Source organism: Gorilla gorilla, chromosome 8, assembly GCF_029281585.2.
Source record: "Gorilla gorilla gorilla isolate KB3781 chromosome 8, NHGRI_mGorGor1-v2.1_pri, whole genome shotgun sequence".
NCBI classification, from domain to species: Eukaryota; Metazoa; Chordata; class Mammalia; order Primates; family Hominidae; genus Gorilla; species Gorilla gorilla.
Window position 1 is genome coordinate 138,601,778 of NC_073232.2, and position 26,128 is coordinate 138,627,905.

At 43.5% G+C, this 26,128-nt stretch overlaps 1 protein-coding gene across 3 annotated transcripts in view; it reads right to left on the reverse strand.

Moving 5' to 3' along the window:
- Positions 1 to 26,128, reverse strand: part of ADAM12 (ADAM metallopeptidase domain 12) — a 377,010-nt gene that overhangs the window by 300,717 nt on the left and 50,165 nt on the right. For all 3 annotated transcript variants that reach the window (XM_019034886.4, XM_019034889.4, XM_063710574.1), the window contains exon 2: positions 18,365 to 18,462. In XM_019034886.4, the coding sequence (XP_018890431.3) occupies positions 18,365 to 18,462 (98 nt within the window). The remainder of the gene's footprint in view (positions 1 to 18,364; positions 18,463 to 26,128) is intronic.

The following is a 26,128-nucleotide window of genomic DNA, read 5'->3' on the forward strand; positions in this document are numbered from 1 at the left end:
CCAGGTAGTCAGCATCATAACTGAACTGTAGGACACCCAACTGGTGTCCAAAGTTGGAGAATTGGTTGGTATGAAAAAAAAAACAAAAACAAAAAACCCATGTTTGGTGACCAGAAGTGAAGTATAAGCGTCAAGACCACGGTTTGCATTTTCTGTACAGCTGCAATGAGACGATGTCAGAGAGGCTGTGAGAAACCCATGGCAGAGCACCAGTGGGGGCCACAGATGGGTGCAGAGGGAACCCGACAGCGGAGCCTTCCAAGCACACCTGCTCCTTCCCTCTCCAACACCTGGGTTCTGTCTTCCACAAGCTCCAGAACGGCAAGTCCTGAAGTGAGAACCTGGCCGTGCCTCTGGATGAATGTGACTTAATTTAGGTAGTTGTCTCCCTTCAACAAACCAACACAAGAGGAGAAATGCTGAGTGTGGCTGGATGGTCCTGACTATGTGGTTAATGAGATATGGACGCCGTGTGGTCAGTGGAGTCTGGGTGGTCAGGGAAAGCTTCAGGGAGGAGGCAGGCCTGTGGGGAGCCTTCAAGGAGGAGGAGAACATAAATAGGCAGAAGTCTCTTCTTAGGTTCTAAATCTGAATTCGTTGTAATTAAACCTAAACACTAAGCCAAACATGATATCAAGATTGTGCCTGGTTTTATTAAATACTGTTTATATTGTAGACTTTGCCCTTCTTCAGCAGCAAGCAACTGCCTTCTCTTCTCTTGTTAGACAATGGTGCCATCAAACCCGGGGACATCAGCACATCTTAGGCGCTGACAAACCAGGAACGATGCCCTCTCATCGCAGCCACATATGCACGTGAAGATATGTGAGCCACATCGCCAAAGCTAACAGGTAGTTATGGTCAAGTCTTCAGATTTTGCAGTTTCTTCTTTTACTTTTCAGTAATACATTATTACTTACTTGCATAAATTAGCCATGTTGGTTCAGATGAAGAGACAACATCACACGTTGCTATTTCGCTTACAGTTTCTTTGCAGCAGAAATGCAGAGCAGCTTGGCTGAAAGGTCCCAGCCTGAGGGTCTCTCATGAGGGTGCAGTCATCACCTGAGCCTGCAGCTTGGCTGGGATGAAAGGACCCACTGCAAGATGGCACCCTAGTATGCCTGGCAAGTCAGCGCTGGCTGTCGGCTTTCCACATGGCATCTCCACAGGGCTGTTTAAGTATCTTCGTGGCTCAGCAGCTGGTTTCCCCCACCAGTTGAGAGGGCCAAGAAACCAAGGTGAAAAGTACAATGTCTCCTATGACTTAACCTCAAGGTCACACACTTCTGCCTTCTTCTATTGGTGACCCAGACCAACCCTGCCTCACAAAGGAGAGGGCCTTGGAAGGGCAAGGATCACCTTGGAAGCTGGCTATCACAAAGCCCTTGAATTCCACTTTGAAAATGCAAAGTATGGGGTCAAAGTCTCCCACCTGGGAAACAGAACATTTTAAGATCTCATAAGGAATAGCCAGACATATAAGATGACCACATAAAAGGGTGGAAGAGAATACATACACCTCATCAACACCACCTGCTTCAAGGTGTGAGCCCCATCCATCCATCTGTCCATCTGTCCATCCATCCATCTATCCATCTGTCCATCCGTCGATCTGTCTGTCTGTCTTCCCACCCGCCCATCTATCCACCTACACATTTATCACAGAAGCTTCTGTGATGAACTCTAGGAAAAAGTGGTGAATAAAAAAGATAAGTCTCTCTCCTCATGGGATGGACAGTTAAGGCTGAAAGGCAGACATTAAACGAGGACATAAACAGATAAAGAAAATGGTGAGGTAGAGCGTGGAAGAAACAAAGAATAATTACAGCAACCAACCGAGTGGGCATCTGCTTAAATGAGATAATGAGGGAAGGAAGTCTTCCCTAAGGAAGGGGTTTTAAGGCAGAGATGAGAAGGGACTCATTCACCATGCAACTAGATGGGGTGCTGTAGGCACTCACGGATGGAGGTCAGGAACAGGCATTCCCAAGGACATTCCCAGGGCTCTCCTGGACAAAAGCCAGAGGAGGAGCCAAGCCAGGAATAAGATGAGAAGCCAGGTGTGGAAGATGAGGCATCACCATCGACCTGAGCAGGTTGGCAGGAGTAGCGTGGTCTGAGGACTGCTGGAGGAGCCGAGGGTGGGGCAGGAAGTAAGCTTGGAAAGAGGGACATGGACGCAAGTCCCACAACCATGGGAAAAGTAGCCAGCTCGATTGCTAGAGAGGAGACCAGGTGTCCCTGGTGGGGTAGAGCGGAAACCAGCTGGGGATGCTGTGGGTGAGGATATGGTGTGAGGGGGGTGCTCCAAAGGGAGTTTCAATGCAGACAGAGTAGGGCACAGGGAGCGTTAGGGCTGCAGGCCAAAGTCTGGCTGCCCTTTGGAACATCACCTCAATGGGGCCACACATTAAGAAGTTCTGCTTTGAATTTGGGACAAATTTTGGGAGCACCCTCCACTCATAAATGAGACACACTCAAATCAATCAAGAGATACGACATGGACATTTTCAGGAAAAAAAGATTTGTCTGAGAGCCCATTGTTTATATAAAATTTTCAATACTCTATTTTCAAACCTTGTCTAAAATTACACCCCCAAAATGTCACTTGACTATTCAGAAACCTTCAGTGGCTCCCCATTGCCTTCAGAATTGAAGTCAAGCCCCCAGCATGATATTCAGGGCCTTGTTTAATCTGAAAACTCCTCAACCCAACCCCAAATCTAGCTGGAATAGGTACTTAATAGTCACTTGCAAACATAAACAGAGGACTGGAACTTGCCTCTCAGAGCACAGTCAATGCAGAGCCTCGTTCAAAACCCCTGCTATGAGGCTTTCTATGGAAGGAAAGGGAGAAGCGGGGGTTTCAGCGACTGCCCCAGTTTGTACAGAAGCTAGGACTGGTAAGGTAATTAACGTTCCTTCTCATTTGGGCCTGAGATGCAGGGCAAGGAAACAGTAAGCATGCCGCTCCAAGTCACTGCATTTAAAATGAAACACTTAAACTCATTTGCCGTCATGGTTGCAAGAGCTTCTTGAAAGGAGTTGCTCTGAGGTTAATGAGCATGATAGGTCAATTCTATGTGTGCTGAAATTCTTGGAATCTGAAAACATGGCAGTTGTAGCTGGTCAGCTTTCACTGAAAAATGTACATGTGTTGTCTTTGAGGGTATTTACTTAACTAAAGACGTACGTTTCCACAGCTTCTGGACATTTATTTTATAGGAAAAGATCTTTAAAGTTTCTCCAACTCATTTCCCCACCTGCCAACTCTGCTCGCCAGCTCTTTCCTCGTAATGCCTGCTGGAGCCAAAAGAACGTCTCCGTGTTCCTGTCTGTTATAACCAACAAAAATGCATCCAATCTTTTGTATTGGACTTAAGGACGCTGTTTCTGTCCTTTCCAACTGATGGCTCCTTATAACCCTGTCTGGGCAACTGAAGTATGTGGCATAAAAATCAGAATATTAGTTTGATCCTTGGAGCTGGGAGGATGACCAGTTTGTGTTTTGCCCATCACAGGCGTTTCCCATGGCAGCTGCATTCCCAGAAACACTTCCAGACTGAACCAGACGAGGCTCAGTACCTGCCAATGAAACAGCAGGCTGGAAACTCAGTCTCTGGAGCTCCACCGAGACCGTTCTGGAGATCAACCTCACAAAGCTCCCTTCTCTTTTTACTTAAAACTGCAAGGCAAGGGTGTCTGTAGATGTGTGATTCTTCACTTTTCCACAGCAGATCCAGACATGAAAATCGCAGGACAGCAAATGCCCACTCTCAATGCTCTTTATAAGCAAAGACACAGACATGGGCAGCCAGTGTCTGGCTGACCGACAGCTCCCAGCCATCTGATGCATTCCCACGAAGTCCACTTATGAGATCTGCCTGTGTCAAGGAACACTAAAACCAGCAATAACTTTTGGCAATGCAAACGCATTCCTATTAGCTGAATAGGCATGACCAGAGATTATATGCCCCCGTGGTCTTGTTTTGAACTATAAAAGAAGGAGCTGGATTTCAAAGGAGATATGATAGAATTTTTTACCCCTGATGGGCTCTTAACTCTTCCTTATGTTTGTAGTGCAGGAGGAGTTAACATTTCTAAGAGTTCTGTTTGAGCAAGTTGCAAAGTAGCTCTGAAATGAAATGGCCAGTTTTAATGCAGTTTTTAAAAGGGCAAAATATCTCTATCACTTAGCACAGGGCCTGGCACATAAAGGATTCTCAATAAATATTTGTTGATTAAATGAATATACAGAAAGGACTCAACAGAAAAGCAGGGTAATCTCTAATCAGTAATTTCTTCCCCCTCAAAAGTGTTAAGTCAAAACTCATGGAGATAATTCCACCCAATAGTATCCTAGGCAGGGCCTCCGCCCTCAGCAGCTGAGCAGGTTTAGAGCCACTCAACTCTAAGCCCCAAGTTGCGCAGGGCTCAATTTACATGGCTATACATGTAAATTGATGAAAACATACACCTGATGAGGTGTTCAAGGTGGAAAAATTAAAGAAATTGGTTGGGCACAGTGGTTCATGACTGTTATCTCAGCACTTTGGGAGGCTGAGGCAGGTGGATCGCTTGAGCTCAGGAGTTTGAGACCAGCCTCAGCAACATGGCAAAAACCTATCTCCACAAAAAATAATTTTTTAAATTAGCCAGGGGTGATGGTGCACTGATTGTGCCACTGCACTCCAGCATTGGTGACAGAGTGAGACCCTATCTCAAAAAAAAAAAAAAAAAAGAAAGAAAGAAAGAAATTGTTAAAAGTCTACAATAGCTAAAATAGCATTTTCCAAGTGGTATAATGTGTTCCCCCATGATAGACAAATACATTTTAAGAGGTATACGGCACACTTCATTTTAATCAGTTTTAGTGTTTGAGAAAAAAAATCACTAGGTACCTCAAGCTTGTATAAGCTATTCATATGATAAGCTATAATATTAATGATGTGATTGCTTTTATAATTAGGTTAAATTCACGCTGGTGGGTCCTGGGTGACTGAAGTTTGAGAAACATGGATGCAAACTATGTTGCCTACATATACAGAAACATCACCGCGAGTCCATCAATGATGGGAAGTGCTGTACCTGTGATGTTTCTGCAATTGAGCGCATCCACCCACAGCCCTTCTGAGGAGTCCTTCCTGAGACACCTCTGGGGTGGGACCTGCCAGGTGAGGCCGAGGAACACAGCCAAGCTAATGGCTCCCATGGAAACAGGAAATCTTAATAGAGACCCAGTCCACAACCCTGGATCTCAGTAGCTCTGTGCTCTCACCAACTCTGTTTTGGGTTTTTGACCAAATCTTTAAACAATATGCTTGGAAAATTAGTAGGTTCAAGCAAAAAGAAGACCCTTAGTACCTCTGCTGAGTAAAAACTGCATATGGCAAACATTATGCCAGCTGAATGAAACATTTTGTGTGCCAACTTTAGAAAAAGGTCAATTTAATTTCAAGTAATTAGCAGAAAGGCAGCCTTGAGGCATGGATCAATGCAAGGAATGTGAAATACCAGAGCTAGGTCAAATACTGAAGAGTTGGGAATTAATTTTTTTAAGAAATGTTTTTTTTCCTCCAGGGAAAAGAGCCTAATGGTTAGGTTTCTAAGTAATTGATTTAACTTATTGAACACAGCTATTTTATTTATGTCTATAGGTACATCCATAAAGAGCCAAATTCCTGGCATATTTCCTTTTATACCATTTTATTTTATTATTTTTTGAGATGGAGTTTTGCTCTGTCACCCATACTGGAGTGCAGTGGTGCGATGTTGGCTCACTGCAACCTCTGCCTCCCGAGTTCAAGCAATTCTCCTGCTTCAGCCTCCCAATTTTATGCCATTTTAAATTAATTATGTGAAAATATAGGGTGTGTCTCAGCCATGAGCCAGCACTTGAGATCTGTTTCTTTATAATCTACCCACAGCAGACAAACACATATATTTCCCACACTCTGTCAGCTGAGAGGGCCTAGAAGCAATGACTGCCCAGTAGCAGTGAGCCTATCTAGTACCTAGAGTCTCTAATACCATTCGCCAAGGAATCGGGCTCGTGGAGAAATGGCTGACTTTAGGACAGGAACAGGAAATATACCAGATGAACCCAGTGCAGCTTGCAGTGCCAGAAAGGAAGGAAGTGCTAGAACACACACACACACTCACAGTCATACCGTCTCTCTCACACACACTCTCACACATTCTTATACATTCACATACACTTTCACACACTCAAACTCACACACTAATGTACACCCACACACTCACATATACTTTCACACACAAACTCACACACATTCACACTCTCTCACTCGCATACATCCACAAGCTCTCAGTCACTCTGTCACACAGAAACACACACACATTCTAACACACAGATACACTTTCACATACATTCAAACTCATGCAGTGACATTCACACTCACACATTCACACATTCTCAGAGTCACACTCTCTCACACACACTCATTCTAACACACACTTTCACACACAAACTCACTAACATTCACACTCACACTCTCTCACACACTCACATACACCCACACACTCACACACCTTCACACATGCACCCTTGGGTGTATGTCAAAGAGACACAGGAGCCAGTGAAAAGAACTCTCAATAGCCAAAGTAGGAACAATTTGAACAATAAAATAAATAAGAGTATTGGATTATATTCTAAAGTATAAAATAAATACCTGTATTAGTCTACTCTCACACTGCTAATAAAGATGACCCAAGACTGGGTAATTTTTAAAGGAAGGAGATTTAATTGACTCACAGTTCCACATGGCTGGGGAGGCCTCACAATCATGGCAGAAGGCGAAGGGGAAGCAAGACACATCTTACATGGTGGCAGGCAAGAGAGCATGTTCAGGGGAACTGCTCTTTAAAAAACCAGCAGATCTCGTGAGACTTATTCACTATCATGAGAACAGCATGGGAAAGACCTGCCTCTGTAATTAAATTACCTTCCACCAGGTCCCTCCCACAACATGTGGGGGATTGTGGGAATTACAATTCAAAATAAGATTTGGGTGGGGACACTGCCAAACCATATCAATAACCATGAGACCACATTAATGTCATTAAATGATTAAAAACATAAATAGGGAGCACAGACAAATCTCACATGCATGAGAATTCCAAATAATGGATGCAGCTACCTCACCATCCAGGGGTGCAGCGTAACTCCCCACTCCTCAAGTATGGGATGCGCACAGTGACCTTCCAGGCAACACAGCACGGGAAGGGGAAAAAAGGAGCTTTGTAAGTGGAGAAACCCAGCAAACACAACCTCAGCCAGGTGCTGAAGCACCTACAGATAAGACATATGCACAGTATGTCCCCTTGATATGGTGTAACAAGATGGGGAATTTGCCTCTGTGATCTGCTGCCCAAAACAGACAAGCCCAGTCCCATCATGAGAAAAACGCTGGAAAATCCCAGCTGAGGGCCAGTCTATGCCACACCTGATCTCTACTCCCCAAAACCGTCTAGGTCATCAAGAACACTGAAGGCCCAATAAACCGCCACAACCAAGAGGAGCCTTCAGAGACACGACACTGAACATGATATAATGTGAGGTCCCAGATGAACCATCAGAAAAAGAACACTGAGTCAAAGCTAAGAAAATCAGAATAAGGTACGGACATTAGCTCATAATAATCCACTGATAAGGGCTTGTTAATTGTGACAAGTGTAATAACAGGGGAGACTTGGTGTGAGGTACATGAGAACCATACTATCTTTGCAATTTTTTTATAAATTAAAAATTATTCTTATATAAAAAGCTTATTTTTAAAGATCTAGCAAGAGCAGTCTTGGGAGGATGGAAGGGTGGGAATTGACTTTTATTCTTCCTTGCCCCAAATCTCTAATGGGCAGATTTCTCTAAACACATGTAGTCTTGGGAGACACGTGTTTCCTTTTGACCATTTACGTGTGGTGCCCACCATGCATTCTCAACGGGGATAAGCAAAATTGGTACTAGGAAGGGGACGAAAACCTTCGATATTACAAAGGTTTTTACCCTCCAAAGTTTAGCTTAGCACAACCCAATAAAATCTTATTCCTTAGTGTTCAAGTTCTCTTGTTAGAAAGAAATTAAATTTAAACTCATTAATTTTTCTCTTTAGGCAGGCGGTAATGAAAAGTGCTGGTAAAACACTAGTGTGCACCACCAACAATGCATGTCTTCTTCACATTCTCAGGGACACGTGCAAGACACAAGAGCATGAAGAGTGTGTTAAATATACCCAAAAGGAAATTCTTCCCACAGCGGCTCTCTATGCAGGCATATGTTACATTCTACAATGGTGCTGTAGTCAAGTGTTGTTTTAATATAATTTTATATATGTGGTTGCAGGCACTGTCAGGATAGGTATAAAAATGTTTCTCACTTTTTAGGGAAAGAATAGGAGGATTTAAAAAAATCTGAACTTTCCATTTTGGTTGAACAAAAACATCTTCATCACTATCACAACTACTTATTGAGTGATTATTAAGGAACGGTCCTCACTGGTTATATGTTGCAACTTCAAAGAAATTCCACAGTAAACACATAGATGAAGGCTTCCTCAGCTTTCCTCTGACATAAAATTATAAAGTGCAACATTAATACCATTAAATCTCTTGGGAAGATAAGCTCTTCAGTTTAAAGTAAGATTTTAGAATCCTAATCCTTTCTGGAAGTTATATGTTCTTCCAAATGACCTCAATCCCCAGAATGTTCTCTCTCTTATTAAAAAATGTCAGGCTTAAAAAGAAAAAAATATTGTCACAAATGAACTACACAAAGATAATTGTGAAAAATGGGGAACCAAGGTATGCAGTATATAAAAATTCTCTGTAATGTCTTTGCAATTTTTCAATAAATCCAAAACTTTTTAAAAATAAGTTGTTTATTTTTTAAAATCCCATATGTCTGACTAAGTACTTATTCAAATTTACTACAGTCTGTGAGCTTCTCAAGGGCAGGATTGGGTCCCATTCATCCTTGCTTCCTGGGAACCTGACCTCGGGTCTCAGAGACAACAAGCATTCCTACGTCCTTGGGCAAACGTACAACTGAAAACTGAATTCATCAAACTCCTTCTCTCCTAATATCAAGCAACTATAAGCCCTATATGTCAGTCAAACATAAAAAGCATTACTCAGGATTATAAAAATATATTTTACAATTTCTGTCTCAAGAAGGTAAATCATGATATCTCCTGCATTATCCAAATTTGTTCAGTTATTTTAAAATATGATTTTTTTTTCAAAAGGACCCAGTTTAATGATGATGACAGAAGCTTGTAGGGGAAGGAAAAGGTACAGAATCTAAGACAACCCGATTCAATAAAAACAATTTAAAAGTATGATATTAAGGCCTTGCTAAGAGGTCACAAGAAACAAGCGAGTGGGTGGTGAGTGTTGTTGGAAATGCAGAGCCCTTCCTTGGTTGAATGAAAGCTCCCTAAGCCAGGGACACAGTTGAAACAAGTACAATACCTTGGCCTGCTTTCTCCTCTTTGTGTGTTGGCCAAAAAGGAGGAGTGAACAGGAAAGACCCTGGCAGGGAGTTGGGATGCAACAATCACATCTTGTTGAAGAAAGCCAGATCTCCCTCGGAGGCAAGACAGACAGGGAGGGAGAGAGCGCTGGCGAGTGCTCACCACGTCTGCCCCCTGAACCATGACCTCAGCTGTCTGGAGTCAAGATGTATGAAGCAGTGCTGATATGATGCCCAGGGGAAAGAAAGTTAAAGATTTTTCTGAAAGGTAGCAGAGGAATATGCAAAGAATACTGGATTTCAAATCTGACAGGCCTTGGCCCAGATGCTAGTCTTCTCGCTTAACTTTCTACCTGGGGGTGGGGGTGGGGGGGGCTTTAGCACCCTCATGTGCACAACAGCATCCACCTTGCAGGGCTGCTGGGGGCATCCAGCGAGCTGATATCTATGGAATATCTAGCCTAGGGGTTATAAACTATGGCCCTCGGGCAAAGCCAATGCACTGCCTGTTTTGGTTCAGCCTGCAAGCTAAGACTCATTTCATATTCTAAAATTGTTTAAAAAGATTTTTCATGACACATGAAAATGATACTAAATTCAAATTTCAACGTCCAGTAAGTTTTATTGGAACATAGCCATGCTCATTCATTTATGTATTATCTAGGGCTGCTTCTACGCAACAGCCCAGTTGAGTCGCTTCAGCAGGTATCATTGTGACCTGTGCTGCTGAACATATTTACTGTTCAGCTCTTCCCAGAAAAATCTGCAGAACCCCAGTCTGGCTCTGTCCAAGGCCAAGACGGGGATCCCAGTAACTGCCAGTTTCCTGTCCTTCCACATCTTTTCTCACCGTGCAGTGGTTCTCAACCCGGGGCAATTTTACACCCCAGGGGCCACGTGGTAATGCCTGGAGACATCTGTGACTAGAAGAGGGTGGCGCTGGCATCAGTCAGGTGTATCAGGGATGCTGCTACACATCCAGGAACTCCCAGGCCAGTGCCCTCCCCCCACACACAGCAAAGGCTTATCCAGACCTGGGGCAGTGATAGGACGACCCAGTGAGGGACAGGAGAGAGGCTGGCATTTGCTGAGGATTCAGCATGTGTAGGGCATGGCATCAGGTCACAAGGCCACCATCACCATCTCCTTTACAGCTAAGGAAACAAAGCCTGAGCAAGGGCGAATGACAAGCCCAACGCCACACGGCAAGGCAGAGGGAGTCCGAATCCATTTCTGCAGGTTCCAACATCCATTGTTCTCCTCCCACCATGCACGGAAATGATTCTTGAAACAGCTGAGCTCCCAGACAAGATACAAGGGTGCCAGCTTTTACCTCTTCAAATCCTCTCTCCATAATGATGGGTTATATGAGGCCTGGTGCAGGAGTTGGGGCCTCCAGCAGCCTCCTGTGTGGCAGACACAGCTTCATGAGGATTGTCAGGCCAAGGGTGGGGTTGGGGTTCCCACAGAAGGTAAGAAACTGAGTGGGACAGACCATACCCAGGAACCCCGAGAGTCTGGGAACAGTGTTCCAACCATAAGGCACTGTGCATGTCCTATGAGGATATCTGTTCCACAGTAGGTATTTTAGTCATTACATTCTTAAGAGGAAACACCATTGGCTGGCTTGGAAGCTAATGCAAAATGGATGCTTCCTAAGTCTGAAAGGCTAACTATTGAGCCTGTTCAGCCAAGCTGGAGGTGCTACCATCTAGCCTGAGCAACTCCTGCAATTACTCGAATAATCCCTTAGATAAAAAATATAGGTCTGGCTATGTCAACCCACCCATGTAGAGTAACAGCACTGCTCTTGGCACAGAGCCACACTTGGGGCGGTGTTCCAGGTAAGACACCACATAGCACTAAAGTGAAGAAGGTAGCATTCTATCAGCTAGACGCAGCCTCCAAATGATTTTAAAGGACCCAGAGTTGCCAAAAGGAGGTAGGAAACATCTAAAAAGTTGTGGTAGTCAGAATGGTTCGCAAGGCTTAGGATCCAGGCACGGATAAAGTCTCAGAGTCAGTCAACAAGCATCCTGCAATCACTCCACTCTGTGCCAAGCACTGCACCAGGGTAGAAGGGCACAGAGCTGTGGCTGCTGCCCTGAGGGAGGGCACAGGCTGGTTGGGAGAAGCAGGGATAAAAACTAATAATGATGGTACTCTGTGATCGCGCCAGAGAGCTGAATCCCAAAGTCATGCATGGTTGGGGTCTAAGGCCAGTATAGAAGGTAGAGGTGGCACCTGAGGCACAGTCCAAATTAATCTTTGAAAGCCTCACAGCTTTCATGCTTTTATACAGGTTCAGCATTTCTTCTCCACAGAGCACTGGGGCATTGCTTATTGGGTTGAGCATAATTGAGTTGGCTTATTTTAGGGGTTGCGCTATTTCATGATATCCAACAGAAAGAACTAGAACTGCTCTTAGGAAGTAAGAAGCTTGCCTCATGAGAGGCAGAAGGAACTAAGAAAACAGCAGATGCCCACATGCTCCTTGGGGACCCAAGGGGATGTGATCACCTATGTCACTTAAGTTGCGTCTCTGCAGCATCTGTTTCTGCCATGTGCAAGGCTGAATTTGCATGAATTAAATGTGCGCATGATATGATTGCACATCACAGAGATGTGGACAACTTATAAAGACAAAGGTATGGGAAGGAAGAATTTGGCCAGGAGGCCAGGGGTTCAGGATGGGTTTCACAAGAGAAGGTGCCGTTTAAGAATGAGTGCTTAAGTGGTGCTTCAAGAATGAGTAGGACTGAGGGAGTCAGGGGACACAGGGACAGAACATAGTGCAAGCATTGTGGTAAAGAACGTGGCCTATTTAGGCAACTGGCTGCCCTGACAAGCTTCATGGCTAAGATGTAGGGGTGGGGGCTCTAGAGTCCAGATGGCCCAGGCTACCCAGTCCCATGGGCATCATGCTAAGAAGCCTGGCTTTGAATTCAGGTGTCATCCGGGACTTCCGAAGGACTGGAAAACAGGAAGGGAACAGGTTCTATCTGTGCTTTAGACAGAGTACCCTGCCTCCTTTTGTAGAATGGAGGAAGACTAATGAAGGCAGTGGTAGACAGCAGAAAGAAGAAGCACATGTCAGGATACTGGGCCAGTAGAGTTAAGAAGTGTTTCAAACCTTACTATTTCAGGGGAGAAGGAAGATGACAACCTTATCTTCTAGGGACAATTAAATTAAGTGGGAGGCAGAGTCTACGTTGGGGGACAATACATTTGCATAACTGTGAACTTTCAGCTGGAGGTACCTGTAATTGATTGAAAGTAGATGATCAAATCTCAGGGGTCAAAGCAGAATGAGAGGTGTGGATTTTAAGTCAATGCATGCTAGATGACAAAAGCTGAAGTTATCGTTCGTAACACCTGACACAGCGGTTCACACAGTGGGAACTCCACGTGTGGTAGCTCTCACTGCTATTTTCACTTATGTGAGCCCCTAGGTGCAAGTAGACCATGAGGTCACAGTTGAGAGGGACATTACCAGCGTGACCCTTCATCAGAAGTGGGGCCACAAAGAAACTCAGAGGACACCAAGAATGAGGGACAGAGCCAGGAAAACTAATGAAAAGCAAAAACAAAAACATATGAGAAGAAACATGAGAACGGGGTCTCAGGAGCCCAGAGAAGAGAGGATTTCAGAGGAGGAGAGGGAATGGGTATCAAGATAAGTTAAGATAAAGAGTGAAAGGTGTGTGCTGGCTTTGGAAATTAGGAAGCCATCTCTGACCTTGGCAAAGGCCATTCCAATGACATGTTGGGAATGGGAGCTGCTACCAAGGGTTGGGAGGGAACTGGCGGGAGGTAAGCCAGTGAATGCGGATCACCTTTCTGGGAAGTCTGGCTGTGAAGGAAAGAACGGGGATGGTTATTGGAGGGGAGAGCAGGGCTCCATTTTCTCAGCTGTAAAAAAAGGCAAATGGAAATGTATGGAGTAGAATGTGCCTCTGTCATTTTAATTAGCTGCTATTTGATATTTGAGACCTGCCATATGCTAAGGGAAGCTTTGGTTTCATGTTCTAATGGGTTTGCCTTCCATTTTCCATTTCTCATACTCTTTCTGTAACTTCATTCTCACTCAAGGAAGCTGGAAATTGGACATTTCCTGGAGTATTCAAAGGCTGAGCTCAAGTTAGGTCATCTCACGATCAATCACATTTTGACATGTCTTCACTGGTTCCGCGGTTAAGTTTTTCAAGACATGAAATTGGAGTTTGGTTCCTAAAGACACTTTAAACTTTCAGTGTCACCTTACATTTCTGTAGTAGTGTTAGGTTTCTAGCGTATTTTACAGCCATCGTTTCATCTCATTCTCACAATGACCCTTAGAGGGAGGGAATGCAGATAAGTTTATCCCTGCATTATAGACAACAACCAACGAACAAAAAAGTGCAAGCTCTCCAACACACACAAGGTCACCTCCTTTCCTGTCCCTCTACTCTTTCCACTAAATTATCAGTGGCAGTGATGGCTTGATTCTTGATTTGGAAAGGACATTCTAACAACCCACTCAGAGAGAAAGAGAGGGAGAACTTGACAGTAATTTTACCTAAATCAGCCGAATTGACTTGACCAGCAATCTGGCATTGGATGCAGCATCAATTTCCCCAAGTGGATCTAAGCCTTGGGTGCTCACTAAAATCACCGGGGAGTATTTTTTTTTTTTTTTAAGAAATCTGCATGGGCCTGCCCCAAACCATTTAAATTAACTCTCAACAACTGGAGGTTGAACACTGTTATTTGTAAAAGTTTCTGGGTGATTCTAAAATGCAGCTAGGGTGAAAACCAGTATACATAGTAAGTCAATGACGTGGTGAACACCAAATTAGACAGGGGGTCCTTTCTCTTTGGGGATGTATATGATGGAAGCTCCTGCCACCTATGTAGCCAGGGCCAAAACACAGGGGTTGTCCTTAACACCTTGAATCCATGGGCAAGTCCAACAAACTTTCCCTTCAAAGTACATCTCCAGTCCAATCACTTCTGGTGCTGTCCATGGTCAGAGTGTGGACGCCTCCCTCTCCTTCCTGGACAGTCGCACTGGATTCCATGGCTCTCCTCATTTCCATTCAGGGCCCTACACTGCAGTCTGCGCACAGCTGTCAGAGGTCACTGTTAAAACTCACTTGCACGCCCTGCTCCAAGCCCCCAGGAACCTTCTCGTGGCTGTTCTACCTTGTCAGGGCCCTGCTCACCTCTCTACACGCTCCCTCTTTGGCTCCCTCTGTCACTGTTTCCTCAGCCTGGATGCTCTTCCCCAGAACTCCACATGGCAGTCTCAACCTTCATGTCATTTAGGTCACCTTCAGATGTCACCTCCACAGAGAGGCCTTTCCTGACCACCCTCAGGGCAGAGATACAGCTCCAGCACCAGGTGCATGGCAGGCACATAATCCAGATTTGGGCATGAGTCACTGAACCCCCAGGAACTTGTTACCGCTTTTTAGCCCAAAGTGCTTTGGGACAAAGCACAGCGGGGCAGGTGACCAGGCTGCCTGAGGTCACAGGGGTGGCCCCATGCTATGGCACCATAGGATGAAGAAGAATGCACATGAGGAGAGAATGGAGGGACAGTCAGAGCCCCAGAGCCATGGGGTGGGGCTGTGGTTAGTGCCTCTGGGTCACAGAGCGACGTGCTTTTCATGCCAAGCCTAGAGTTTGTCTTCACACTCTAGGATGTGGATGTGAGGAATGCCTCTGAGGTTTTCAAGGAAAATCATGATGAGTTAGATCCTCATTTTAGGAAAACAGTTGTGGAAATCTGTCCAGAAGAAAGCCAGAAAGGATGTGACTTGGAATTTGAGGCCCCCTTTCTTTAGGTTCCCATGGCATTCCCAGCCAGAAATTGCTGGCCAAACTTCCAGATCTGGCTTACTGGACTTGCCATGGCCATCAGATAAAATGTTTAAGAGTTAGGGATTTCTGGCAGGGCACAGTGGTTCAGCCTATAATCCCAGCACTTTGGGAGATCGAGACAGGAGGATTGCTTGAGCCCAGGAGTTTGAAACCAGCTTAGGTGACAAAGGAGGCCTGTCTCCTACCCCCTCCCCACCCCCTCATCTCTACCAAAATAAATAAATAAATAATAATAAGAAGAAATAAAAAAGCTAGGCATTTCTGTATAAATAAGGAATGTGCTCCATGGTTGTGAACACTGCATGTCACCTCTGGGGAAAAAGAGTCACAAAAAATTAATGTTATGATTTGGTAAGTCATATAAAATCAGAATATTTACCAGAGAAAGAAGGCCACAGTTTATGTCGCTATCTCAGGATGAATGTCTGTTTCCTACAGGCTACTACTTCCACAGTGAGGTCACACATGGGAGGAGCCCTGTGGGAAATCTTGGCCCCTGTTGCTCCCGCATCACTCCAAGTCTGTCTTATTTTCCATGCTCTAGACACACCTGCCTCCTCCCTGCTCCTCCAGCCTCTTACACTCTGGCTCTTCTCATGGCTGGCTCTTTAGAACTTATTGAAAAAACTATCTTTCCTTCTTAGAAAGGGCTTTCCTGGCCAACCTATCAAAATCCATCTTCCCTGCTGGCCCCTAGAATACTTTGTTGTTTTTTTCTTAACAGTTATCACAATGTGAATTTATTTAATTATGTTTCCCTTACTGCAATGTAAGTTGCAGGTGGCAGAAAGCGTGTCTGCCTTCTGCATTGGCTGTATGCCTAGCACCTGGCACATAATAGGTGCTCAGTTAAAAACTGGCTGAACAGAAAGAGGCAAAGAGTGAGAAGCAAATCTAAAAGTCTATATTCTGAGGCACAGCAGGCACTGTTGTTCTGCAAAAATATTCTTAACGTGAGTATGCTTTGTATACTGAAGATACACTGCATGATTCAGTTCAAAATGAAAATCTTGACTTACTGGTAATGAGGACAGATACACACATACACACCTTTGGCCAGAATGCCTATTCCCACAGCATGTATACACGTCTTCCCCATGGGGAACTCCTGCAAACAGGTACACACACGTAACAGACATTGACATGCACCACTTCTCACACAAGCTTTCGGGGTTACCCACCAAATATGAGTACATATTGTAATTTTATGGCCATACACTGATGCCATAAACTATATGTTGAGATGAGCCCACTGGCATTACAACAAAATTCTGTTCCCAACTTACCTAGGTCATCATGCCCCTACATAACGTCACTAACCTGGAATTCTTTAGTGCAGTAGGTGTATGCCTGTCACCCACAGGGCTCTCATTCTGGAGACAGAAACCCAGAAGAGTTGGGACAGCTACCTAATAATCATGGTTCTTCCTAGTCTTCTAAAAGACGATGCTTGTGACCCACAAGCACCAGGTGGTAAGCTTGGCCAGCAGTAGATGTGCCAGTTCCTCCTCCAACATGCCTTGTGATGTCTGCCAGGTGGCTGGAGGGTAGGAAGGAGGAAGCTGGGGGTCACAAACCAGAGAAGGCCTGAGCTGGTCCACCCCAGCGGCAGGCCCATAGCCCTCAGCAGCTTGTCCCTCTGATTCCCTCCAGGGAAGGTTGTCAGACACAAGACAGGACACATTCAGTTAAATGTGCATTTCAGATAAGCAACAAACACTTAAAAAAAAAAGTATGTCCCAAATATTGCACGAGACATATTTACACTAAAATTAAATACATTGTTTATTTGAAATCCAAATTTAACCGGGCATTCTGTACTTCTAACTTGCTAAATCTGGCAACTCTAACCCCAGGGAAAGTCTACATAATGGCTCCCAACATCCAAGAAACTTTAGATTATTCCATATTTTTCTATTATTCATGTATATCAATATTTTAAATCAACTTTCTTTATAACGAAGGCCCACTCCTCTTTTACTGTATCTATTATGTTGTTTTTAATTTTGCTGACCAATAGCATGATGGAATTTTCTTTAATATCTTAAGTTTTTCTTCCAGAAAATATCAACACCACTATACTTGACTTGTACCTTGTATATTCAATTTGCAACAATGTCTGTGAAACAACAAAGTTAGAAAAAATGTGCACATTTGGCATTTGGGCCTTTTAATCAAACCACCAACCTTTCTAAAAGCTCAGTTTCCAAGGTAAGCTCCCTAGATGGAAATCACCTTATCATTACTCACATAAAGGTGGCCCACTGCAACCATTCCAGGAAGTGACAGAGGAGGTTCACAATCTCAACTGCTCTTCAAAAAATCTGCTTTCTATTATGAAAAATGATCTAAAAATAGTTCTATATAATACAAGGACCAAGCCATCTGTATGATCTCTTCAAAGAGCTCATATTTCCATAGATTTTTATCACTTTCCAACTGTTCCTACAAGCACTGAAATTTAAGAAAGTCATGTCAGTTTAGCAGATAAAACGCACCAAGATATTAAATTTAATCACTATTATTTCAATTATTTTATATTATCCTTTTACATCATAAAAGGCTCAAATCAAACATGTCAAAGTAAATAAAGTTTAGACTGCATTAAAACTCATGACAAATGGGTTTTTAAGTTGCATAAATATATTTCTAGCAATAATCAATTCGAGGAAATCAATGTTAATTAAATAGACATAAATATAGAAAAATGCCCATCATTCACTCAGTTAAACTGAACATGGAAGTTGTATATCTGGGATTGTAACCCCTGGTTTTTGTTCAAAAACTAATTTTCAGTAGATGCAAATAATGTTGGATCCCTCATCAGCACTGTCACATCAAAATTGGTTTGCATTTTATTGTCTGAAGAATAAAGCTTCCATTCTATAAGGATAGAGTTAGCATTAAAGTGAGTAGAGACAACCCTTGAATGAAAGAATACCAAAGCAGCTAATGTGATTTAAAAGCTTCGGCAGTCTCAAAGCTGAGAAAAGGAGAGGAACTCACCTTGGAGTCGAAGCTCTTCACTGGGATCCAGAGGTCTCCACTCCGAACAGAGGCACTGACAACTTCATCAGCTCTTCCTTGGTTCCATAAGCTCACCCCTGAATCAAAAGGAAAACAGCCCTATATTTCACTCTAGTCAGGAAGAGTTTGGAATCAGAAGCTTATTACATAAATGACACAGTGAAAATATTTGGAAGTTAAATAAGCCCAGGGAAACACTAGAACCCATTAAGTCATGAAAAGTGTTAAAACTGCTGAATTCTCTGTCAATCTAACCATGAAAATTTTGTAACTTAAAGAAAACAAAAGTTAATTAATTTGTTCCTTCAAGACCTGTAACATGTGCTGGGGTATTATCATAGACAAGATATATAATTCAGTCCTTCAACAAGCAACAAAAATGCAAAAGTGACTTTGAAATGATGAATTGATACTTTATTTAAGATCTGCTCTGTATTAAAAGTCACACGGCTTTAGCTGTATCAAGACTAAATCCATTTATTTAAGTCCCAGTGAATCTGTTAAACATAATGCCAATTCTCCTCTCTGCACTTATGGAGTCTAATTTTATATGCTTTAGTAAGTGATTCTATAGACAAAATTAATTTTCCAGTTCAGACTGACTAGACTGGTTTATGTTTTAAAAAAATCAAGTCATTCAGTAAACTATTATATGATCTTGTTTCTTGGGGTCCTGTTTGTTGAACCAGTTAATATACTGACACAGGTTCAATTTAGACACATTTCCATAAACAATCCTCATGGAAAGTATAACATTTTTCTCTTCTGGAGGGTGTATCACTTTCTCAACAAATACGCTAATTTCTCTGGACTTGCTCTCCTATGAGGTCATGCTCCTGCTATTTGGTTCGACCACAGTATATCCCTCAAGGTGAAGGATGGGACCAGATTCCCTCACATGTTATTCCCATTTCTTCAAGCAGGACTCATAATTTTCAGACCTGAGTCATAATAACACAGTTTTAAGTTACTAAAGAGTTCACATTTATTGGGCACAAATGGTATTGAAATTTTAATCCTAGACATTTTACAGTTCCCCAAATACTTTTAAATCCACACCATTTTATCATGCTCAATGTGGAAGTCTGCAGTTATATTCAGGTTACCAAAGGATTACTACTCCCGTAGTCACTGTCTGAAACAGCCTCTGTGAAATTCTCAAGCTGGTCACAGAGTGTTTAAAACTCTCAGGTGTTGAGGACCAAGGGGACAAGGAACAGGAATGAACTGAAAGTCCGAAATACAGCCAATGGGAGAGGGCTGAGCTGCAACCCTCGACCGCATGGGGAAGGAAGGAGGGAGGAGACTGTGGGCCCAGGACGTGTGGTCTTCAGGATGTGGATGGGCTGAGTCTTCAGGGATGAACCTGCATTCAAGCGAGAAGGGTTCTGGCGGAGCAAGTGGAGGTGCCGGCTCTGACGGTGATATCTGTGACACCCGTGAACGGCTGCTTGGAGGTGAAAAGAGTCAACTCTCTGAATGGGAAGCATCCGAAGTCCTTCTCCTGGCTGCAAGGGTGCAACCACTGGCAGCATGGAGATCTTAAGTAAGTGTGTCTCCCTCCTCCTGTCGCTTGAGCCCATGCCTTCCATGTGCTCAAAGGCAGAATAGTGCAGGCTTTGGAGGAAGATGCACCCTGCAGCAGCACCAGCTCTACCACACATCAGCTGTGGGGCCACGGGCCAGTTGTGTCCCACGTGTTTACTCACCACTCACCAAGTATTCAACTGTCTACCTGGTGACAGGCACTCTTGTCAGTGACTCTAGATCTGATGCCTTCTATTCAAAAAGCCTATTCTTTCTTCACGCCAGCAGCCCCAAAGTGAGCCAGCTCCCTCCGTCTATACTGCTGAGACCCTCATCTCTTGAACACAGCTTCATCCCAGAAGGCTTGCTTCTCTCTCCGTCCTGTGCATTTCAGAGAGGGACATAGAGAAAACTGCCCTCAGGACTTGCATTCTTGTACTGGGAGAGAAAAACGATGAAAAGAAGACCATTTCAGAGAGCCAGAAGTGCTGTGAAACAGCAGGACCACAGCAACTCTGTTAAAACTGCAACCTTCCTGTCAATCAAACATTATTTCAAAGTAAAAAAAAATTAAGAAGAAAAACAGGGTGACAGCAGAATGGCTGGGGATGGTACTTCTGAAGGACAGGCCAGGAAAGCCCCCCTTTTTTGTTGGGGATGGGGAGCTTATAAGCTGAGAGCTGATGATGAGAAGCCTCCAGCTGCACATATAGCCACGAGGATCGACAGCAGTAGAGGGAGCGCAAGACTTTCCTTTCCCATAAAATGAGGCAGAGCGTGGTGAGCCCGAGGGAAATCACATGATGTGTGAGGGACGCATCGGCCGGTTTCAACGGCACTGTTCTCGAAGCTTTGCCAAGACCAGGGTCTCTTGCTCAGGACCCCACGGGATTCACACGTTGGAATGCAGAGAAACAAAGTGAGTTCTGATCCAGCTATACAGCTCCTGCAGAGGCCGACTACAGAGTGCAATTAACTGAACTTATAAGAGAGCTGTCATGTTATTGGAATTGGATTAAGGCAGCTTTAAAATACTAGCAATTATGGGGTGAAAACTGGAGATCCATCTGAACTTTCCCTTCACCTGCTGAAAACCACACCACGCCGAGAGTTACCACGGGCATTGGTGTAGTCTTTGGAAAGTCAGCTAAAACTGTCAAAGTGATCGCGAGCATTTTAAAATATCCTCCACATAAACAAACCAGTTTAATTATAAGGTACTCCTGGCAGTGCTGAGTTTCCAACACAAGTGAATTGTTAAATTGAACAACCACAAACCAATCCTATTGCCAAGGTTCTGTTAAATTTGGCAGAGAAAGAGTTCTAAAACTAGAATCCTCTATCACTCCCAACCCAACCCCAGCAATGGGGAGGATGGGATGGTTTCCATGGGTATTCCAGCCACACTACCAAAAGGCCTGGAAGGTTTTCACCCAGGCCTCAGATGCCTGGAGGAAAAGTCTTTGCACTTAATAGACTTCCCTTGAGAAGCTGTATGTGTGAGGAGGAAGGAGATGATGCGTGAAATCCGGGTCTTCTAGTCGAACTGTTCGCAGGTGCTCCTGCAGGGAGGGGTGTAGGGGAGGCAGCAACTCCACACCTTGACTTTGGGGAAGTTCAGGAGGTGTTGGTGGGGCCTCCTGTTAGATAATCAGGGTGAGGCTACAGAAACCAAGTGTAAAGAACATCCTCCATCCTCTGGACTGTTTCTTCCAAGGCTCTTAGTGGCTGAGAAAGACACAGTTATTTAGTTTCCTGAAGGCAAAATATTCCAACCACTGAAACATTTCCTGTTTCACCTACATATTCCAGTATCTCAATCCAAAAGGAGCCCTTTTTGGCAAATATGTTTTCCTTGAAGAGGCTTTATTTCCAAATATTCGAAGGAGAATTTAGAAGCAGGCTGTGGCAGCCCTTGTAGAATGTGGTGCAACCTTTTTGAGAAATTGAGTGACTGCACTATTTGCTGAGTACGGTATTTATTATCTATGTACATGGATAATGAAGCCATCTCTCAGCTTTTTAATTGGCTGCACAACATCCCCTCAGCAGTATCTGTAGTCAGAAGACCGTTTCTTATGAGCTTTTCTTATGTATTTATACATTGGTATTTCTTTTAGATGATGCAAATAAAAATTTTATTTCTACTGCACGGATAGACAGAATAAATTATACACAGCTGTGAGGTACCAGAATATATTTTATGGAGTGATCTTATTGATAAATTATAAACGCGGGACCTGAATGATGGATACATTCAAGCCTGAGAAACCCGAGGAAAAAATATGACCCTATAAAATACACAGTTTGCATATATTTTATTTTTCATAATATATATTTGGGCATGAACAGAACTCATAGTTACCTAAATAAGAAATGTGGATAGATTATACTGGGCAGGAAGCTCTTTTGCCACTGCATAACCTGATACACTGCTTGCAGTTTTGATAAAATGGACAGTTTGCTTCAGCCTCAGAGTGGAAAAACACATATTAGATCGTTCATCTCAGACGGTTATCTGCTGTGATCATCAGCTGTGCTTCCCATGGGAAGTGTGTGCCTGCTTTGCTTGTCTCCTTGTCTGAGTTTGTCATTTTCAGATCTGATTCAGGCTAGTCAAGATTGCAATGAAAGTTTTTAAGGTTATGGGAAAGCAGGCAAAGAAGAAACCTCTCAAAGTGACTCCAGATCCTCCCCTCATGTCACCCAGAGCCTGGCTGCCTGCATGAGTCCTGCCCCATCCTTGCTCTAACCAACCTTCCTTTGGTAACTTATGAAGGGAAACAGGAAAGGCTATAACCAAGTCCACACCACCCTGATGCCCACATCCGCGCAAGCTCCATTTCACAAGAGGTGGAGACTGATGCAGCAGCTCTAAGACATACACAGTGAAGAGGGGACATCTTGGAGCCACAAGACCTGACCCTGGTCCTGACTCCTCCTTGATTTATTTTCCTTTGTCAAAGCCTGACATCTGAGGCTCTACCGTCTACAAAATGAAAACTGCATTCTCTCCTCTAAGATTCTCATGAGGTTAAGGGAGCTCAAATAAGTCAACATAGTAAAGCGCTTTCGAAAAGCTTAATGCATGAAATCCGTCTTAGATATCAGAATCCAAGTTTCTAGACTTTGAGGCAGTGTCTGTTTAACCAAACCACACTATTGGTGCAAAAATCACAACTCCATATTGATCATTTGAAAACGCCAGTGTGTAAGTGGATGCCAGTGGGTATCCTCCTAAGCCACCCAGTGGGCCATTGAGAAAATAAGCTCTGATGAGATCATTAGTCAAGAGAAACTTAAATATCACACCTGGAGTTCTGGCTTGAAAGGGAAATCATTATCAACACCTACATGAACTTTAAAATGGAGAATCAATCTGAGGTGCAAAAAGTAGAATTAAGATAAACATTCTTTTGAAAAATCTAAGTGAAAGCAAAAAGTTGGGGCGGCCATTTGCCACGAAGCCAGGGACAAGGCTTCAGAAACTGACTAAGCAATTTTTTTTAGCCCCTAAATATCCGAGACCTAAAGAAAATCTTACAGAACTGAGCAGCTCCTTGTCTCAGGGCAATATGGTGGTGATGCTCCTATAAATGATAGCAAGATTTCCTTTCAGATTCACATTTTCAATCTTAACCAAATAATGATGTAGTTCTTTCATTTTAGCTGCACGCTCCCTACATGTAAATTAGTAATGCAATTTTAAAATAACATAAGTGAAGGATCCACAAAAGCACCAATAGCAAAAGTTAAGCTGAAAAAAGTAACTTTATAAGAGAGAAACCTGACAAACCCTGCTTTAGCCAGATGGTCAAGGTCAACATCAACAGAGATAAGTCCTGTGGATGGCACGACCCTTGATGTGATGTGATGACAGTCACACTTCCATCTGTGATCTTCCACTTCAAAACCCACAGCCTCCGTCTAATCATGAGATAAATTCCCAAAGAGGTATGCTCTAAAATATACCAACCAGTAATCCTCAAAACTGTCAACATCATCAAAAACAAGGACAGTCTGAGGTACTGTCACAGACAAGATGAACCTAAGGAGACAGGACAACTAAATGTAATGTGGTATCCTGGATGGGACTGAGCAACACAAAAAATGCACTCAGTAAGAACCAATGAATAAAGTATAAACCTAATTTAAAATACTATGTAAATATTGGTTTACTAACTGTAACAAATGTACAATACTAAGGTAAGATGTTAAGAATAGGGGAAATGGGATGTGGAGTGTCTGGAAACCATCTGTTCTAGCTTTGCAATTTTTCTGTCACTCTAAAATCATTCTAAAAATGAAGTCTACTAAGAATAATTTTTAAAATTTAATCTGAATTTTACAAGAATAATCATGTCATTCTGGAGCAGTTCAGTACATATCAAAAGGCTCAGGGATGACTGGTTATCACTGGGGGCTCCAAATACCAGAAAGTTGGCATGTTTGCCATTCACTGCTCTTCTGACATTGCTATTTACTCAGATGGAAGATGCAGTACCTGCAGGCAAGCTAAAACCTTGTCACTGACAAGGATTCCTGAGTAGAAAAAGGCAGAGGATGTGAAAATAAGTGATTCTCAAGCAGCTTAAAGGGCCTTCTGAGTACTCCAGCATACTCTAGAAAACACAGAAACAGCAAGTTGAAATAAAAACTTAAAATTTTTTGCATCATTGGCTACAAGGGTCTGGGATGGCAGAAAAGTGAAAGGGAGAAACTGCCACTAGGTTTGGGAAGGTGACACCAAGTGACACACACATAAACACATTGACAAAACCATGTCAATACAGAATATAGCTTCTCTCAGAGCCTAAGATTGTAGCTACCACGCTGGCCCGCTGAATTATGAAGATGTAGGCAGGTGTAAGAGAAGCAGCATAATATTTTGAGTCAGAAGACGCATCCTGCATCCACCACACGCTCTCAATGACCCTGGGCAAGTTGCTTGCATTCCTTGCTATTGAGATCCTTGGTGAGTGGAGCTGGGCTATGGAACAGCATCCGCCACAGAGGGCCAGCAAGAGGATCAGATGAGATCATGGATGCAAACATGTACATGGTGTATTACTCAGGTTTTCCAGAACCAATAGAATATGTGTATATAAAACAGGGAGTTTATTAGGAAGAACTGGCTCACACAATTACAAGGCGAAGTCCCAGGACAGGCCATCTGCAAGCTGTGAAAGACAGAAGCTGGTAGTGGCTCTGTCAAAGCCCGAAAGCCTCAAAACCAGGGAAGCCAACAGTGCAGCCTTCAGTCTGCGGCCAAAGGTTGGGAAGCCACTGGTCTAAGTCCCACAGTCTGAAGTCTTCAGTCCCTGAAGTCTGATGTCCCAGGGCAGGAGGAATGGGAAGAAGGAAGAGAGCCAGAAGACTCAGCAAGCAAGCTTATCCCACCTTCCTCTTCCTGCTTTGAAGTCACTGGTGCAAGTCCCAGAGTCCAAAGGTCAAAGAACCTGGGGTCTGATGTCCAACGGCAGGAGGAGTGGGAGGAAGCATTCAGCACAGAAAAAGAAGGAAATCAGAAGCCTCAGCAAGCCAGATCATCCCACCTTCCTCCACCTGCTTTGTTCCAGCTGTGCTGGCAGCACATGGGATGCTGCCCATCCATCCTGGGAAAGGGCGGGTCTTCCTCTTCCAGTCCGACTCAAATGCCAATCTCCTCTGGCAACACCCTCCCAGACACACCCAGAAACAATACTTTATCAGCCATGTAGGCAACCCTCCATCTAGTCAAGCTGACACCTAATATTAACCATCACACATGGATCTCATTTGGTTTAAGTTGTTTTTTTTGTTTATTCCTTATCAGTCACTGGAAAGAAATACACCAAAATGCTCTTGCTGGCTTTCTTTGAGTGCTGGGGCTATGAATTCATTATGATTTTCTTCTCTATGTTTGTATGTATTTCTGGCTTTTCTATAATTGGCACATTACTACTTTTATGATGAAAAAATAAACTTAAAAAAATCCTTTGGACTTATGATGACAAAACAACAATTCTTCTGGCACCACAGATACACAGCCTTGGGCGTGTTAGAGGACAGAGCCATTTGGAAATAAAAGCAATCAAGTGCTATGGAACAATTACAATTTAGAAAAGATGTTTCATGTGTCATTTTGAAATTCAAAGAAAGCTAGTTATAGCTTCTCATAAATGTCTAAATAGATTCATACCCCAAGCACGAGCTGTCTCTACTACACATAAACAT